The 17,729-nt window shown below is 41.3% G+C and overlaps 1 protein-coding gene across 3 annotated transcripts in view; it reads right to left on the reverse strand.

The window, feature by feature from the left end:
• PPP2R1B (protein phosphatase 2 scaffold subunit Abeta) overlaps window positions 1-16,569 on the reverse strand; it is a 35,957-nt gene extending 19,388 nt beyond the window's left edge. For 2 of the 3 annotated variants that reach the window (XM_059930419.1, XM_059930417.1), the window contains exons 1-11: window positions 16,445-16,569; window positions 15,149-15,239; window positions 14,645-14,745; window positions 10,995-11,227; window positions 10,557-10,704; window positions 6,433-6,588; window positions 5,658-5,772; window positions 5,156-5,226; window positions 4,663-4,797; window positions 3,731-3,904; window positions 250-310 (exon numbers count right to left, since the gene is read on the reverse strand). In XM_059930419.1, coding sequence (XP_059786402.1) covers window positions 250-310; window positions 3,731-3,904; window positions 4,663-4,797; window positions 5,156-5,226; window positions 5,658-5,772; window positions 6,433-6,588; window positions 10,557-10,704; window positions 10,995-11,227; window positions 14,645-14,745; window positions 15,149-15,239; window positions 16,445-16,558 — 1,399 coding nt within the window. In that variant the 5' untranslated portion in view covers window positions 16,559-16,569. The remainder of the gene's footprint in view (window positions 1-249; window positions 311-3,730; window positions 3,905-4,662; window positions 4,798-5,155; window positions 5,227-5,657; window positions 5,773-6,432; window positions 6,589-10,556; window positions 10,705-10,994; window positions 11,228-14,644; window positions 14,746-15,148; window positions 15,240-16,444) is intronic. The other variant, XM_059930418.1, reaches the window with a different exon arrangement.
• Between the last annotated feature and the right edge of the window lie 1,160 nt (window positions 16,570-17,729).

A 17,729-nucleotide genomic window follows, 5' to 3' on the forward strand; every position in this document is an offset into this window, starting at 1 on the left:
GTGAGAAATAGGGCAAAGAGATTTTTCAATGAAGAAAATAAAATTTAAGATAGAAAAAAACTGGTAGAAAATAGAAATGTCAAACTTGTGCTCAGAAAAAGCTAACTGGATTTTAATGAAAGCCTGTCTTCATCCCCATACTGGTAAAACAAAATATGGTCAGATTAGGATTCCTTTCTAGAAAGGAAATATATGAACAAAATGGGATATATGCAAAAACATGGGCCTTCCATTAACTTATTTACTTACCATGGTCCACAAGCCAGGCCATACATAAAGAATTCAGCTTCTCATCAAAGAATTCCACACCCTATGGATACAGAAGATTCCATTAATAAACGTCTCCAAAGTTTAGAAATCAAGATGTACTATTTATATTACACCAATGTGACCTGAAAGCTAAAAAAAAAACGACTTATTTCCAAATAAGCTGAATTCATGGACCAGCCAGAAAAAGAATACCATGAGATTTGATTTACAAACTGTAAACCTATTTTTATTGGATAGAAGTCATAAAGAAGAGCAGAAGTGAGATGGCCCAGGCACTGCTGAGTGGGAGAGAACAGAGTGGCCTGGAGCCAGATACAACACTGCAGACGAGTAGGAAGAGTGCAGCATGCACAGTCTGCCAAACAATCTCTAGAATATCTGTAAAAACGAATTACCAGGAAAATACCAGTCAGTAATATTAATAATTCTCAAATTTTCCCCCTTTTGGTTAATATCATAATAAATCCTTAAGGATAAAGAACCTGACATCAAGAGACAGACTCATCTCCAGCTAAAGAGAGTACTCTGGGATCCATGGGAGAAAGCAGAGAGAGGAGAAAGCAGGCACAAGAGTACAGTGAAGTGGTCCCAGCACAGTCACAGTGGAACCATCCTACTTCTCTCCACCACTGCTCTCCCCCTCAACGGTGGCCACACCAGCACAGGCTGCAGACAAGCTCCTCGAGCTGATTTACACAGACCCAGCACCGTGGGACTTCACATCATGTGGGCGATCGCTGTGAACTATGCTTTCCCAGCACCTTCCTCTTGAGGTCTACGTGTTCACAGTCTTTAGCTTCTTTGGATCCTAAGAAGTTTCTGACCAGTGATTATGTATTTTCAATAAAGAAATGTAATAAAAGTGCTTTGAATATATGATAAAATGGCTTCATAATAATAGATTATGAACAGGCTTTATTTTAGCACACCCTTAGATTATTACCATGTCCGCTCTCAAAGACTTATTTTTCGTTTCAGGTCATGGATTCTTCTTGAGCCTTAATTAACGTTTATTTCCTGATTCTTGTGGTTTAGCCTTACATTCACTCCCCATGGTCCATAAGCCAGGCCATACATAAAGTCCTGAAAGAATTTTATAAATCGACTACCTGAAATAAAAGTCTTTATGGATTTTTCTTAAAGGATAAAATATATAATAATAACAAGAAGTTGAAGTTGTATAACAAAATGTTTCTGACTGATGCATGTCACCTCTGCTAGACAAGCATGAGGCAGCCAAAGTCACCAGGTGCCTGTTTCCGTACTCCTCCGGAGAGCTACCAACCTTTGCAGGCTTCCCAGGTCTGGGAGGGACAGAGGTTAAAAAATGGTACTAAAATTCACCCTCCCTTCTGGACAGTTATTTCAATCTTTAGCAAACCAGTTAATTAAGCACTGCTGCTTTCGACTCTGGAGAGGTGATTCATGACAGTCACCAGTGAAGAAGAGAAGATGACTCTCAGTACTTGGGAATGGCCGAGGGAAAACAACTGGCAGGATGATTCTGCCTGACCCCATCAGCTACATAGGTATCCTCCACTTCTCGAAAGTTCACTTTATATCACTTCACTTTTACAGAAGAGCTGTAAAACAATACGTGTCTTCACTAACCAAAAGAAATCTGAAGGGGATTTTTTTAACAAAAAAAGGTGAAAACAGCGTTCAGCATTTGTTTTGCAGCGAGTCAGCGAGCCCTCCGACAGGCAGCGTGCACCACAGCAGCAAGAGCGGCCCCGCCCGGCTCCTCCCCCTAGAACTGCACCCAGCTTCTCAGCCTCAGGCCGCCAATGCTTTGAACTGTGCCTGTGAGCATCTGCGCTTCATCTTGACTTGCTTCCTGTATCTGCTAGCAAGATGTGTCCTAAGGTAACTGCTTCTTCGCTTTACGCCATTTCAGCTTACAAAAGCTTTCTTAGGAATGCTCCACTTTCAAACAGTGGGGGAAACCTGTATATGATCATCTTTGGCATCCATTTTGAAGAATGGGACACTTCACATTTTATAAAACACATGACGTCACACACATGCACAAGACACAAGACACATTTCATAAACTAAGTATACCAAAATAACAATACAAATTCAGTGATCCAAGAAAAGAAAAAATAAATCCCATATGCTATGATATGAAAGGAACAGAAGTGGGGTTGAAAGAGGGGAAACAAACTGTAGTAATGTTGGCTATAAACTGACATATTACGAGCTTTCTCAAAAAATTTTCAGGTATTCATTTTCTCAACAATCAACAAATGTTAAGTGCCTGATTAATGCCAGGCACTATGGTAAGCACTGGAAATAAGACACTGAACACAGTCCCTGCCCTAAAAGAGATCAGTTGTCTATCTCCTCAACTAGATTTTAACAGACAGTTATAATATACTACAGTAAGTGCAACCAACATGGTGAGGGCACATCAAATTTAGAACTGACGAGGCTATCTACTAAAAAAGAATGGAAAGGATGTGGCTATAAAACCCAGCACTGAAATTTTAATTAATTTGAGATCAGTACAACTATCCATGAATCTCAAACAGTAATGTGATAATGTGGACTTTGGCCAAAATACTAGCATTACAAACTTCAACACCCCTTTTTTATATGGAGAGTCCTCAACTCCCTTTAACCAGAATGTAGGAAAAGTGGTAACCAGAGACATTTTGCTCAGAATATAGGCAAACAGGGAAGCTTTCCTGAGCAAAAGTCAAAACTGATTTATCTCAAAACCATACTTCCCTTTCTTCTGAGATAAATATTCCTTAAATCACAGAGACATTTAGTAGCACAAAATCTATGTGACATATACCAAGAAATTAATTATATTCTTCTATGGCTTTGCTTTCAGATAGTGGGGAGGTGAAATGTGTTTCTATGATACCTTTTTATTAAAAGTTAATGCAGGGCTTCCCTGGTGGCGCAGTGGTTGGGACTCCACCTGCCAATGCAGGGGACACGGGTTCCAGCCCTGGTCGGGGAAGATCCCACGTGCCACAGAGCAGCTAAGCTCGTGCGCCACAACTACTGAGCCTGCACTCTAGAGTCTGCGAGCCACAACTACTGAGCCCACATGCCACAACTACTGAAGCCCACGCGCCTAGAGCCTGTGCTCCACAACAAGAGAAGCCACTGCCATGAGAAGCCCGCGCACCGCAACGAAGAGTAGCCCCCGCTTGCCGCAACTAGAGAAAGCCCGCACGCAGCAACAAAGACCCAATGCAGCCAAAAATAATAAATAAATAAAATTAAATTTAAAAAAAAGAAAGGATACATAAAGTTAAAAAAAAAAAAAGAAGTTAATGCACTGATGAAAATGCAAACCACTCTACAGGCAACTAAGAGAGACCATACGTTCATGCGTCTAAATGAACATAACCATAGGAGCTATTTGGGCCTCCTACTTGCCATGGTAAATCTGCTCCACTATCTGATGCTATCCTTCAGTTCACAGAGCACCCATACTCACCAGCTGGCCTGCCAGCAGTGGCATATACTCAATGATGGCCAGCCGGACCCTCCATTTGGCATCTTCAGCCAGCTCCACTATGGCAGGAAGGAGTGATTGAGAGAGCTGCCGGATTCCAATCACTTCATTTACACAGTCCAAATTGGAGATGATGTTCAAACGCACTTCAGGACACTGCAAGTACACAAGCCCCAAAAGACCACATGTAAAGATCAAGTTCTCTGCCCAACATTCTCCTACCACCACAATGAGTAAATAAATTTTAAAATAAGAAAGTATGACTCGGGTGAAAAAAGTATTGTCTTGGAAGAAATACTTAATACTGAGTACACAAATAATTCAAAGCACATAATTTAACTGATCTTAACCAGAACTTTCAATGAAAAATCTATAGAAAGGTAAAGGGCATAGGCTACGAAATTACATGCATTCAAATCCCAGATCTACCACTGCTGAGACCCTGGGTAAGTTATTTTACCTCTGTGCTTCACCTTCTTCATCTGTAAAATGGGAATAATAATAAGACCCACCCTCATAAGACTGTTGTGAGAATTACATGTAATAATAATACATGCAAAGCATTTATGATCATGCCTGGCACATGGTGTTAATAAATATTAGCTAACGTTATAATTTTGATATTATTATATCTAGATTTAAATGAAAGAAACTTATCAAACAAAGATCCATTAAGTTTAAAGAGAAAAAAAAAGCAGCGAATATAAGCAGGAATTAGGCAGAGAAGATGGAAAGACATTTTTAAGTCTGTATCAAATGGCCCATTTTCTGGGGAACTTATAACCCCATGCCCAAACATTGTCAATGGTTTAGAATAAGTTACTTTTTTGGGTTCTATCTCAGTGAGACCCCAAACAAAAATCAAACCAAATCACTGACTATCAAAGGACAACAAAATTTATAGCCAGACTTACCTCATCCTTTAACTGAGCTAAAAAAAGAGGTAGAAGATGTTCAATGGTATTCCCTTTGCCCAAAATTGTAGACAATCCCATAATTACAGAAGCTAGAGCCGACTTGACATGTTGATTTGTATCAGATACTAATTCCTAAAACAAAATCAAAATTAAAAGGCTTTCTTTTTTTTGCAAGACAACAGAAACTTCCATACCATTTCACAAGGAATTTTAAAAGACAGCGCTATTTCAGTATTGATTAGTTGATAAAGTTTCCTAGACCATCTGTCAAATAATATAAACCTATGCACCAAAGAGCACTTTATACTTATAAAGCACTAATAAGTAATAAATAACAATGTCACATGTTAACATATCTGTCCCATTCATCCCTGGTCCACGTTTAAACTCAAAGAGCTTTAAGGTAATATTGATACAAACAAAAACTGAGGTAAGGTTTACCTTCATATAGGGCAAAGTGAAACAAAAAATAAACTAAAGTTAGGTTTACCTTTATATAGGGCAGAATTTGATTCATAATTATGGTCTCTCTACCTTCCATGGGCAAGTTCTCACAAAGTTCTAAAAGAGGTAAATAGAAAAAAAAAAAAAAAATGCTTACATAGAGCCATTACAAGGAGCCAAATGAAGAAATTTAACTGGTTTTATCAACAGTTTCAAGTTAAATCAAATCATATGTTTAAGCAAGTAAGCTCCAAGGAGGAAAACTGGCTTATTTTAAATGCACTTTTTGGTCAATCTATATGCCACTGTGTACCACACCAATCCAACCTGGAAATGGCTTTTTTTTTTTTTCCTAAAAACAGAAACAGGGTAACACAGCTGTTTGGTTTTAAATATAAAGGGAGTAGCTTTATGTGACAATGTAACATTTCAACACATTAAAATTTATTTGAAAACATAATCTAGAACAAAAAAAATACAAAATTCACTGACATAAAAAATGCACCAAAGTGAATGACATAAACTACAACATAAACTGATGCCTTAACCTTTTACTTTGTGGGCAGCAGCTGCTCGGACTTCAGCTTCACAGTCTTTGAGTAGGTTCTGAAAGGCGGGGATGAGGTCATTTAGGGTGATTTTGGGACCCACAGCTTTCTGGAGCTATGAAAGAATTTGTACAGGTTTTAATGTATTCTAAACAAAATAAATAACACGAACACACAAAACAGAGCAATCTTCAAGTACAGACAGTCCCCAACTTATGATCGTTTGACTTAAGATTTTTCAACTTTAGGATGGTGTGAAAGCAATACACGTTCAGTAGAAACCAAACTCCAGATTTTGAGTTTTGATCTTTTCCCAGGCTAGTGATATGCAGTACAATCCTCCCGTGATGCTGGGCAGAGGGAGGAAGCCCCAGCTCCCGGTCAGCCATGTAATCACGAGGGGAAACAACCGATACATGTAAAACCATTCTGTTTTTCACTTTTAGTACAGCGTTGAATAAATTACATGAGATATTCAACACTTTATTATAAAATAGGTTTTGTGTTAGATGATTCTGCCTAACTGTAGGCTAATGTAAGTGTTCTGAGCACATTTAAAGTAGGCGAGGCTAAGCTATGATGTCCAGCAGGTTTTAAATGCACTTTCAACTTGCAATGGGTTTATCGGGACATAACCCCATCCTGAGTCCAGGAAGATCTATATATGTTTTTGCCATGAGCACTTCCAATTCAGAAACTTTTGGTACAACAGCAAATCTGAGGGTTTCTGGTTTTTTTCTTTAGTACTCAAAAAATGTCAGTGCAACAATTTTACCTCTGAAAATTTGTCAGCTACCATATAGCGAACTCGCCAAGATTTATCTTCTGCTGCTTGTCGAAGTGTAGGCATCACCAAAGCCTCAAGGTCATCCTCAGAAAGTAACTGAGCAATACTGACACAAGCTTCCACAGCTAGGAGGCGCACTGAATCCTAATGAACAAAATTCCTTTCCGTTAGTCAGATAATATTTACTGAGAGCCACGCGGCAGAGTGTGGTGTGTGGTAGTGCCGTGGGTATCATTTAATAAAAAAAAAAAACCCCACTATATGCAGCTCATGTCTTTATGTCTTGAAATAGCTGCTCCCTTTGCCTGGAATGGCAGGCATGTCGAAGCCATAAAGGCAGAAATGACTGTCCTCTGAACGAACAGCAAAGTAATGACGTTATTTAGAGTGCAGGATTAAGGAAAATGAAAATAAAATGTGAAGACTGAGAAAAGAAAACATTTTAATGATGTCTCTAAATCCTCACTATAAGAAGTTGAGGGATAAAAATGAAAACAATGCTTGTACAAGTTGTTTACAACAGATCAGAACGGAGAAAGAGAATAGGGGATAAGGGTAAGGGAACGACTTAGGAAGCTCAGTTTTCAAAATACTCATTGTAGGATGGCAGTAATAGGAGTTTAGGCAAGAGATAATGACTTAGCAAAAAATACATAGGAAAACAAATTTTAAAAGTAATTAAAAAAAAAACATTCAGTTTAAGTGTTGATGATCAAGGACAGAATAACTTTGAGGTAGCCAAACATAGAAAACCCAGCAGAAGAAATTAGGTATGGGATTAATGAACTCAGCTTCCCAAATGTAAACCACCAAGCATCGACGCAGTACCTATGTGTCCTTTGCACAAGTAGAAGTATATAATTAGACAAATCAATGAAAAATAGGGAATTGAGACCATAGATTTGGTAATCATAAACATATTAGTAGGAACTGAAAATACATAAACATCTGAGCACCCAGAAGAAACAAGACAAAAACTTTAAGAGTATGTGTGTATATACATACATATATAAATATTTTATATATGTAACATTCCTATATGTGTCTATCTAGGCATGTGCAAACACACAAGGGATAACAGCGACTCCAACTTTCCGAAACACTACACGTTTACAGATCAACAATAACTTATCCTACGCCAAAGATACTACTCTATCTAAAGGAACAGGCTAAAAAAGGCAGAACTAGGTTCTTGGTAGTGGCTATACAGCTATTTTCAGATTCCAAAAATTATGATGAATCAAGGGATTACCATCATCTATGGAAATATATATCCATCAATATTTGTTCAATTAATCAACTGTTTCTCTTCCAGAACTCCTGATTTTCTTCCCTATACCTGCTACTCCTCCCAGAATCTTCTCCATCTCAGCAGTGACACCAGCATCCACACAGTTGCTCAAGCCAAAAATCAAAGAGATCTTGATTCCTCTTCCCTTCATCCAATTCAATCATAGTTCTACTGACTACCTCCAAAACTATCTCCAGTGCCTCTCCATCTTCACTATACCACCCTAGTTCACCACTGTCTCCTGCCTGGATTATTACAAAAGTCTCCTAACTTGTCTTGCTGTTTCTACTCTCAACCCCACCTTACAATTTAGTTTCCACCCACAAGCCAGAATGATCTTTTAAAAATGTAGATTACATCAAATCACACCGCTGCTTAAAATCTCGGTGTATTCTCATTCCACCTAGAAAAGAAAATCCAAACCCTACACCCTGGTTTAAAGGTCCCCCACAGTCTGGTCCCTGCTTATCTTCTCCAAACTCGTCTCTCATCAGAGTCCCTTTCGCCCACTATGTTCTAACCTCAGGGCCTTTACACTAAGTGTCCTCTCTTCCTGGAATTCTCTTTTCCTGGAGCTCTGACACCCTAGGAAAGGGCATGGCTGGCATTTTTCTTTCATGTCTCAGTTTATGCCACCTCTTCACAGTCCTTCTCTGACTAACCAGTCTAGAGGAATGCCCTACAATCACTCCCCACCACTGTGTCACCCGACTCTATTTTCTTCATAGTATTTATCTCCAATGTTTTGTTTGTTTATTATCTGTTTTCCTTCATTAAATTGTAAACTCCATGACAGCATGGTCCCTGTACACCCTGCTTAACACTGTAAACCAGCACTAGAACAGTGCCTGATATGTAGAAGGTGCTTGATAAATACTTTCTCAATGAATGACTAAGGCAGGAGCAGCAATTCTATCAGTAGTCAGAGTGAATATACACACATGTATTTTACAACTAAGCACAATATTTTTTTGAGCATCCATTGCTGCTAATACCACAACTAGACGTATCTCTTGATGAAAAGTAACCTCCACCTACGAAGTGATCTTATTGCCCCCAAAATATCAAACCTAACTCTCCTTAAGCCTTTAGATCAGAGCTGGGGCAAGTGCTGGCCAAATCTGAAAAGCAGCAAGTTTCTGTAAATAAAATTTTACTGGAACGGCACCATGCCCATTAGTTTACGTATTATAGTGTGCTACATACAACAGCAGAGCTTTGTAGTTACAACAGAGACTGTCTGGTCCACAAAGCCTAAAATATTTACTATCTGGCCCTTTCACAAATCTCCACTCTAGATTCAACTACCAATTTTGCAGGACAAAAGAAAATGTTAAATTATACCACTGGAAATGTAATCAACGAAATCTCAAATGAGGATTCTAAACCTGTACTGTCCAATGCGACCACCACTACCCACTCACTAGCTACTTCTGAGTGCCTGAAATGTAACTAGTGCCACATGTTTAAATGATAGTTATTTTGGATATACTGGGTTAAATAAAATATATTATTAAAATCAATTTCACCTGTTTTTTACTTTTTAAAACGTGGCTACTACACAACTTAAAAGTAACAGCAGCTTACATTGTATTTCTGTTGGATAGTGCTGTTTTAAACTATACTGTATGAGTAATAAAAATGCAAAGAGAAGTAAGGAGGTGGTTACCACAAAAGTCAAGATAAAGTGTTAGTCTTAAGGGGGTGGAGAGTGAGGAGTGGGAACTGGGGAGCGGGGCTGTGTTTGGGAGGGAGCCCATGCTGGGCTTCCGGGGTAGTGGCTGTCGAAGTTCTATCTCCTTTCATGGATGAAAGTTACAAGATGACATTAACTTGTAATGATTCATTAAGATGCATATTCACTTTGTGCTGTTTTCTATATATTATTTTAATAAATTAAAAAAATTCTTTCGAAAGATTTACCATCTTTAGATCTAGAAGCTGAAAATAAGACTCATGGGTATGTATCTGCTGCTCTTGATCCTGTACACATAAAGAGATTCTAGGGCAGGAACTAGGCAAAACCTGAAGGGCTCTTCTTCTGGAGTCCAGGAACTCTGGGGGCTGATCCTCCAAAGCACCACACAGAGAGGCAGTGCAGCTTAGCAGCGAAGGCCATGAACTCTGGAGCTAAACTGCCTAGACTCAAATCCCCACTCCAACACTGCTAACTATGCAACCCTGAGCAAGTCACTTCAATTTCCTGTGCCTGTTTCCAATTATGTAAAATGGGGTATCTACCTAATGGGGCTGTTGTGAGGACTGAATTACTTCCCATGTGTAAACGACTTAAAACAGGCTGAGAAAGATTTATTTAGGTGCTTGCTAGTGTATGATTATTGCTATTTGTACACCAATGAGATCCAGATCCTTGGATTTAAACTGCTATCAAGTGAAGTCATCCTATACACTCACATAGAGTATGCAGAGGGTCAAACAGCTTTCCCAATACATGCTATGCTTGTTTATCTGAAAGCCAAAAATTCCAGGAAACATTACTCTCCCATGACAATCCAGCCTGCAGTGCCCAAAGGTATGTTACCCTTTAATGCGGCTTTGGTCTTCCTTTCTAATTATGGCTCCCATTTCCTCTTTGACACCCCCTTCCTTTTAACAGCTGCTAATGTAAAAGAAAATTGTGGTCTGGTTAAGAAAGAATTATAAGGACACTGAGATGGGTCATATGAAACTTTATCCAGGCCAGAATTAAATATTAATTCTGCAAAAAGGATCCTACCATGAGAACCAAAACACCCAAAGAAATTCTTAAAATTTTAAGTGGAGCATATCTGAGTACTTGAATTACTAAGAGTTAGCCTACCTGTTCATCGGAAGCTAGACTAGTGAACAGTGGAACAATTTCACTTTTCACACTGTCTAATTCCAAAACTTTTGCAAATTCACCCAATTTGGAGGCAGCAGCACGTCGTACCATTGGTGTGTCATCTGAGCACAAGGAACGGAAGTGCCTGCAGCAAATGAAATAATGAAGGTATTTCCTGTCAAATGCCATTAATTAAGCATCCCCCAACGCACACAGAAATTTCAGAGGTTTTCTCTTACAAACATCAGGGATTAGACTTCTACTCATAGAAGTAACAAAGGAAAACCCACGGGTATATTCAACTGGACAATAAAAAGTGGTGTCATCAATCCAACTACCCTGAGACCAGTCACTCACTGGTAACAGGGTACTGTGTAACTTGTCAGCTGTGAACTCCCAATAACCCCAAATAACTAAAAAAATACCATATCTTACTGTCTAATTTCTGCTTTGACAGCACTGGAAGCCCTGGGATAGCAAACGCTGAACAAACCACATGCAGATGTGCGAGAGGTGAACCAATCCCCACTCGCTAGGCGTTTCACCAGAGGGACAAAGTGAGCCTCCAGGGCCACAGGAGTGTGCTCCTGGGAGATCCGCCTCAGGGACTCCACAGCCTTGTCTCGAACCACAGTCTCTTCCACGGTCGCCAGACTTTCCAGAGGAGGCTGAATAGACCAAAACGGAAAACCAGAGAGAAAACTTACTCAATCAGGTTAGATACAGATTATCACCTTTTAAAGTGACTGAAGGGAGGTGGTACATGTAACCAGAATGTTAGCTACATCACACCAAATGGTTACTTTCAGTTCACATGGTGATAACATATGGTGCGTCCAACCTGAAGACACGACTTCTGTAGGACAGCCAAGATCTCACGTCCCAGATGGCAATTCCCAGATGGTGTCTACAAATGACACAGTGGAAGAGACTTGACACAATATTAATATTATTGTGAGCTGAATCACTAGATTTAAAAGCTATGTAGCAGGACTTCCCTGGCGGTCCAGTGGTTAAAACTCCGTGCTTCTACTGCAGGGGGCGTGGGTTTGATCCCTGGTCGGGGAACTAAGACCCCACAAGCCGTACGGTGCGGCCAAAACAATAAATAAATAAAAGTTTTGTAGCCAAATTCAGACAGGATCATGTACACTTCCTCAAGAGTAAGTGCAAAAACATGACCAACGCTGGGCACCACAATTACATGAGGACATCTCATCAGGACACTGAGTCCACGGCCTTTGGATCATTATTCTGCCATTCCTGGAGGTGGACGCTACCTCTGTCCACTGTCTCCACACCAACCTATAAAAGGCTGAGAACAAAATCCTTTTTTCAGAATACATCCAGAATCTTCCCATGAGCCACACACAGAGTGGGAGTTTCCAAAAGAACAATTAAGTGAAGAGGGCAGAGATGGTAGGAAACCTTGCCTGCAGCTTTAGAAATAGAAGAGACCAAAGGGGTTGGTCTGGGCTAGGATCAGTGACTGAATATAACACAGCCCAGTAGAAAGTGACAGAGGGCGGGTTCTCTGAACCTCTGCCTTTCTGGGTTTACACTCAGTCCAGGCAAATGCAGCATATACCATGGGGTGCAAATGTTAAAGACAAAACCCACATGTAGAACTGACCAGGAGAGTGAAACACAATTATGAGTCAAAGGAGAGACGTGTGTCTATCCAATAATACATTTCAAAAATTATTTGATACTCAGAGGTAGAAAGTACTCAGCTTTTCTAAGAGGCATTTCCGAAGCCCTTTGAAAAGATACTGCTTTCTGACTTGTAAAAGCCTTTCATGATCTGTCCACTGCCATCTCTGACCTCCTCTCATGCAGTAGCACTGGATAATCTCTATCACTACTACAGGGTAAGGCAAGCTCCTGTCTCTTGATGTGAACACTGCCTATCTCTCCATGCTCTTTTCCTATGCCCCCGGACCACCACTTCTTCCAACTCTAGCACCAACACTGTATACTCCTGCAGTCCAACCAGTTCCATGCTTCCAAGGCTCTTAAACTCTTTCTTTTAAAATGATAATTATTGTTATATTCTAGCACTGAGGATACAGAAGAGACAGGGCCACAATTTCCTTGCTCTAGTAGAGTTCACATTCTTTTTTTTTTTCTTTTTTTGGTCTTTTGATTTTATTTTTTTTAATTTATTTTATTCAAGTATAGTTGATGTACAATGTCATGTTAATTTCAGCAAAGTGATTCAGTTATACATATATATACATTGTTTTCCATTATGGTTTATCACAGGATATTGAATACAGTTTACATTCTAATGGAGGAAGATAACAACTAATCAAGAAAACAACTAGATGGTGTTGAGTGTTCTGTAAAGAACTAGAATAAGGGGAATTCCCTGGCGGCCCAATGGTTAGGACTCCGCGCTTTCACTGCCAAGGGCCAGGGTTCAACCCCTGGTCGGGGAACTAAGATCCTACAAGCCAAGTGGTGCGGTCAAAAAAAAAAAAAAAAAAAGAATAGGATGATGTGATAAGGGGTGAGTGGGGAAGCAATTTCAGGTTGAGTGGTCAGAGAAGGCCTCTCTGAGATGCATTAAAGTTGATATCTGAATGACAAAGAGACAGTCCCAGGAAGCTCAAAAAGAAACATTTTATTATAGGGAATACCTAGGGCAAAAGTCTTAAGGCAATAAGCTTGGTTTATTCAAAGAACAGAAAGAAGACCATTGTGAATGGAATGAGGTTATTATGAGGGAACACATGAGATAAGCTCATAGGGGCAAGTTTTGTAAACTAAGGTACAAGCTAAGGTAGAAATCTGGGATTTTCTAAGAGCCGTGGCAGGCAGTGAGTGATCCACCCGCTGGGTGAAGAGTGAACTGTAGTGGTGGGGCGGGAGGCATGAGTGGAAGGGAACTAGTTAGAAAGTCACTGCAGTAAAATCTAGAGGAAAGATCGTGTCGTCTAGAAAGACTAGAGGAATGAAGAGCTAGGTGGTAGTAGGGATGGAGGAGAGTGAACTGATTTGGAATATATATAGAATCTATAGGAGTTACTAATGGATTAGATGTGGGAAATGAGGGAAAGCGAATTCAAGAATGTCTTCTAGGTTTTGGTTTGTGCAACTGGGTAGACAGTGATGCCATTTTACTGCAATGGCGCAACTAATTAGGAGGCATATTTGGGGGAGAAAATGGAGTTCTGTTTTAGATGTTAAATTTGAAATGCCTGTTTGACATCCAAGTAGAAAAATCATAGGCAGATATATAGAGAAAGACAAACATAAATATTTATATCTATCTTTCTAAATATATCTATATCTGGAGTTCCATGGAAAGGTAAGAGGTAAAGACAGAAGTCACAAGAGTCAGCAATATAATACAGACAATATTCAAGCCCTGAAGCATTCAGCCCTATCTTGTCTAACTGGCAAATTCCTAGTCATCCTTCAAAACCTAGTTCAGACATTCTCTCCCAACAGACCTTCCCTGATCACCCTGGGTTAATCCCTTTCCCTTCTCTATTACTTGAATGCCTTTTATGTGCTTCAGATTTTTCCATCTAACACGCACAGTAATTATTTGTTGACACATAAGGACAGAGGCCTCATTCCATTCATAATGCTCTTCTTTAACATTAACATTGTAACTTCAGTGCCTGATATAATAGGGTCTCAATAAATGTCAACTAAATTAAACTGAATTCATCAAATTCGCAAAGTAAGTCAGAAGCAGAAGTTAAAGACAATTAAAGACAAAACTAATAAACATTCCCAAAGCCATAACATTGTTAGATGAGCATTAAGATTTCCACTGTAAGGGGGAAAAAGCCATGAACAAAAACCATCAAATCCTTTTTCTCCCAACCTCTAAAGTAACAAATAAATCTACAGAGGCAAAAAAGAGGATGAAGTTCTTTAATTCATAGTCAGAAAAAATAAGAAAGGGTTAATTGAGTCCAAAGGGCCTAGTTATTTATCCTCTCAATAGCTAACACTGTGACTATCCATAAAAAGATCTGCATAAAAAATGCTGCAGTGTGCCTATCACCAAACAAGGTATCATTTATACTGCAAAAGTTCTAGAAGGAGAGTAGGTAGAATATACTCACCAACAAACAGTGGGCAAAGTCAGGACCTCCCACCAGGCCAGTGAAATTTCCCAGCTGCTCAGCAAGAGTTAACAGTACCTCATCTTCATCATAAATTGTATCTGGAAAAGACAACAACCCAGTACTCATCAACAAGGATAGCTGGCCCAGAGCTGGACACTCACACAAAACTAGGAATAGACTCAACATGTAACTAATAGTCTGTCACAGTCCTGGCAGCCTTTTCCTCCTTCTCAATCAAGAGTCTTTGTGGATCTGTTTTACAGAATGAATTAGAAATCCATAATCCCATATCAATTACTTTCCTATTAGCTAAATAGTTAAGGTCTGAATATGTCTGGCCACAAAATTACAGTATATGCTGTCCTGTTTCTTCATGGGAAACAGCAGGCTCAGTTTAGTACTTACTAATACTGTGGGTAACAAATTCGAAAAAAATAGTCAAAGTTTTGAAAGCCACTGGAAAACAGAAATGCCCATGCCTTTCCTCAAAGAGTCACTTACCTGTAAGGAAAGGCAGCAGTTCAGTTCGTGTCCTTTCTACTCCAAGTGCTAGAGCAATTGTTGATAATTTCTTAATACTATTGAGACGGAGCTTTAAAAAAGTAGAAAGAAGAACGAAGTCAAGAAACAGTTGTGATTTAGACCAAAAGACAGTAGTTGCATGCTTCCCTGGTGGCGCAGTGGATAAGAATCTGCCTGCTAATGCAGGGGACACGGGTTCGAGCCCTGGTCGGGGAAGATCCCACATGCCGCGGAACAACTAAGCCCATGTGCCACAACTACTGAGCCTGCACTCTAGAGCCCTTGAACCACAACTACTGAAGCCCACGTGCCTAGAGCCCGTGCTCCGCTACTGAAGCCCACGTGCCTAGAGTCCGTGCTCCGCAACAAGAGAAGCCCGCAACGAAGCCCGTGGGCAGCAATGAAGACCCAACGCAGCCAAAAATAAATAAAATAAATTTTTAAAAAATATGAATCATTAAAAAAAAATTTAATTAAAAAAAGACAGCAGTCGCAAACAGGTGAGATAATAACATACAGGTAAGAATGAAGAAAACCTTTAATTTAGATTTTATTCTACGAGGAACCTCGAGAACAGTGGAACACGCCTTCATTAGCTAAAGGAAGATTTCTTAGGAGAAACACGTTGACGGGCCCATTAAAGAAATGAAAGAAAATACAGTATTCAGAAAAGTGAGACAATTTTAAAAAGAGAGAACTTTGGCAGCGGTGAAACAGGTGAAACGGTTGAGTACAACCCCTGCCTTTTCAAAGAAAAGTTCCATCAGAGCTGATACACCGCCTCCTCTAGGTTAGTTAGCCATCCAACCTAATTTCTACCCCACAAGCCCAGCGGAAGGCAGTCATTCACCTGCACTTCACTGGGCGCCTTGGTATCCTTGCAGCCCGCTCCAGCCCCTCGCGGTCCCGCTCCGCCCTCCTCCCGCTCGCTCAGCTACAGGGACCGCCGGCCCAAGGCTGGACGCGGCGTTCCCACCGCCCCGCCCGGAAGGAGGGCCCAGGAGGGAAGCCGGTTCCCCAACAACCGCCCCGGACCCGGTGCGACGCCGGGCCGAAGCCTCAGCGGGCCGGGACAAAGGGTGCTGGAGAGGTTCCCGGCCCGTCGGGTCGAGCCACCAGAATCCCTCACGGACCTCTCCCCTCCTCCCTGTCAAGTTTCTGCTCCGAGTCCCAGCTTTCAATCCCCGGGCCTCCCCTGCCCCGTGGCGGGCCTTCCCCCTTCCTTACCACGCGCCCGGCCGAGCCCGCCTCCGCTCCCCGGCCCGACTCCAGTACCTGCACGTCCTCATTGCGGAGCTCGTCGATTAAGACCGCGATTGGATAGAGCGAATCGTCCCCATCTCCGCACGCTGCCCCCTGGCCGGTGCCGGGCCCCGCCACGCCCGCCATGTTTTCTCTCCTCCGCTTGGTCGCCGCCGCCCGCTTGCGCCCAGGCCCCGCCCCGCGCCCAGGCCCCGCCCCGCGCCCGGAGAGGCGGGGCTAAGACCCATGCTCAGCTGGTGCTGAGGTTGAGGAAGCAAGTGCTTGGCCGGCCGGTGGAGGCCCCATCCCGGACCCCGTTGCCGAAGCTGCAGCTCTAAACTCCAAAAGACAGGTGGGCTGAGAAAGCGAAAGGAGCCCGCGTGTCCTTTCCCCAGGCAAAAGAAACAGGGGCAGGGATTCATCCTGCTCATGATGATCTGAAGGCGTCGGGGACTTACCTGAGTGAACCATGCTGTGCCCTCTTAGGACTCAGGCGGACCAAAGAGGATGCCCAAGGACAGGAGGAAAAAAGATTTAGCGCCTCTCCTGACTTCATCCTGGCCCTGAGCCATTAGGGTCTCCAGTCCTAATTTCCCCGCTATCCTCAAGCTTCCACAAAACCCCTCCACCTCTTCCTCCGGCCTGTGCGCCAGAATTGTATCTGGCTCCTGCTCCGTAAGACAAATAACGCGGGCGGTGAGAGAAAATGAACAGTGCTATCCAAACTCCCCAGTCAATATTTTTTCCGCTTTCTCCATGCAAGCTGTTAAAAACATGTTGCTCTCTTGTTTTTGTGTTTCTTTTCAGTTTGGTACTGGAATGGTGCCTTCTGTTGTATTTTCTTCCTCCCATTTTTTAGGTCTTTAGCATGCTAGAAGTACAACAATCAAGCAAAACTAGGGCAAGCTTTAATCCTTCCAAATTGGGTGGCGTGGCTACTTTGCTTGTACAAGAAAGGCTAAACTGACCTCTCTAGAACTCCAAGAGTCCTCAAAGGCAGCAGTGGCAGGAGGTGAGGGTATGGGAGTGCTTTCTTACAAAATTGAGTGGGAAGTTTCCATTTACCCTTGTTAGGGCAGCACGGAATAACTAGAATGTCCCTCTTTGTTTGTTTTGAACTATAATTTAAGCAGCTTAGATTGATAGCTACCTATGGTGATCACAAGCTCTGAAATGGTAATTCTATGTGTTTGATTAATTAAAAAAACTAAAATTATTAATAAATCTAATTTAGGAGACTTTTTTTAAAAACATGGAGTTCTTGGAAGTAAACACAGTAGATATGGCTTTTGATCGTAGTGAAAGTTTGGGAACCAAT

The sequence above is a fragment of the Balaenoptera ricei genome, chromosome 8 (genome assembly GCF_028023285.1).
Source record: "Balaenoptera ricei isolate mBalRic1 chromosome 8, mBalRic1.hap2, whole genome shotgun sequence".
Classification (NCBI taxonomy): domain Eukaryota; kingdom Metazoa; phylum Chordata; class Mammalia; order Artiodactyla; family Balaenopteridae; genus Balaenoptera; species Balaenoptera ricei.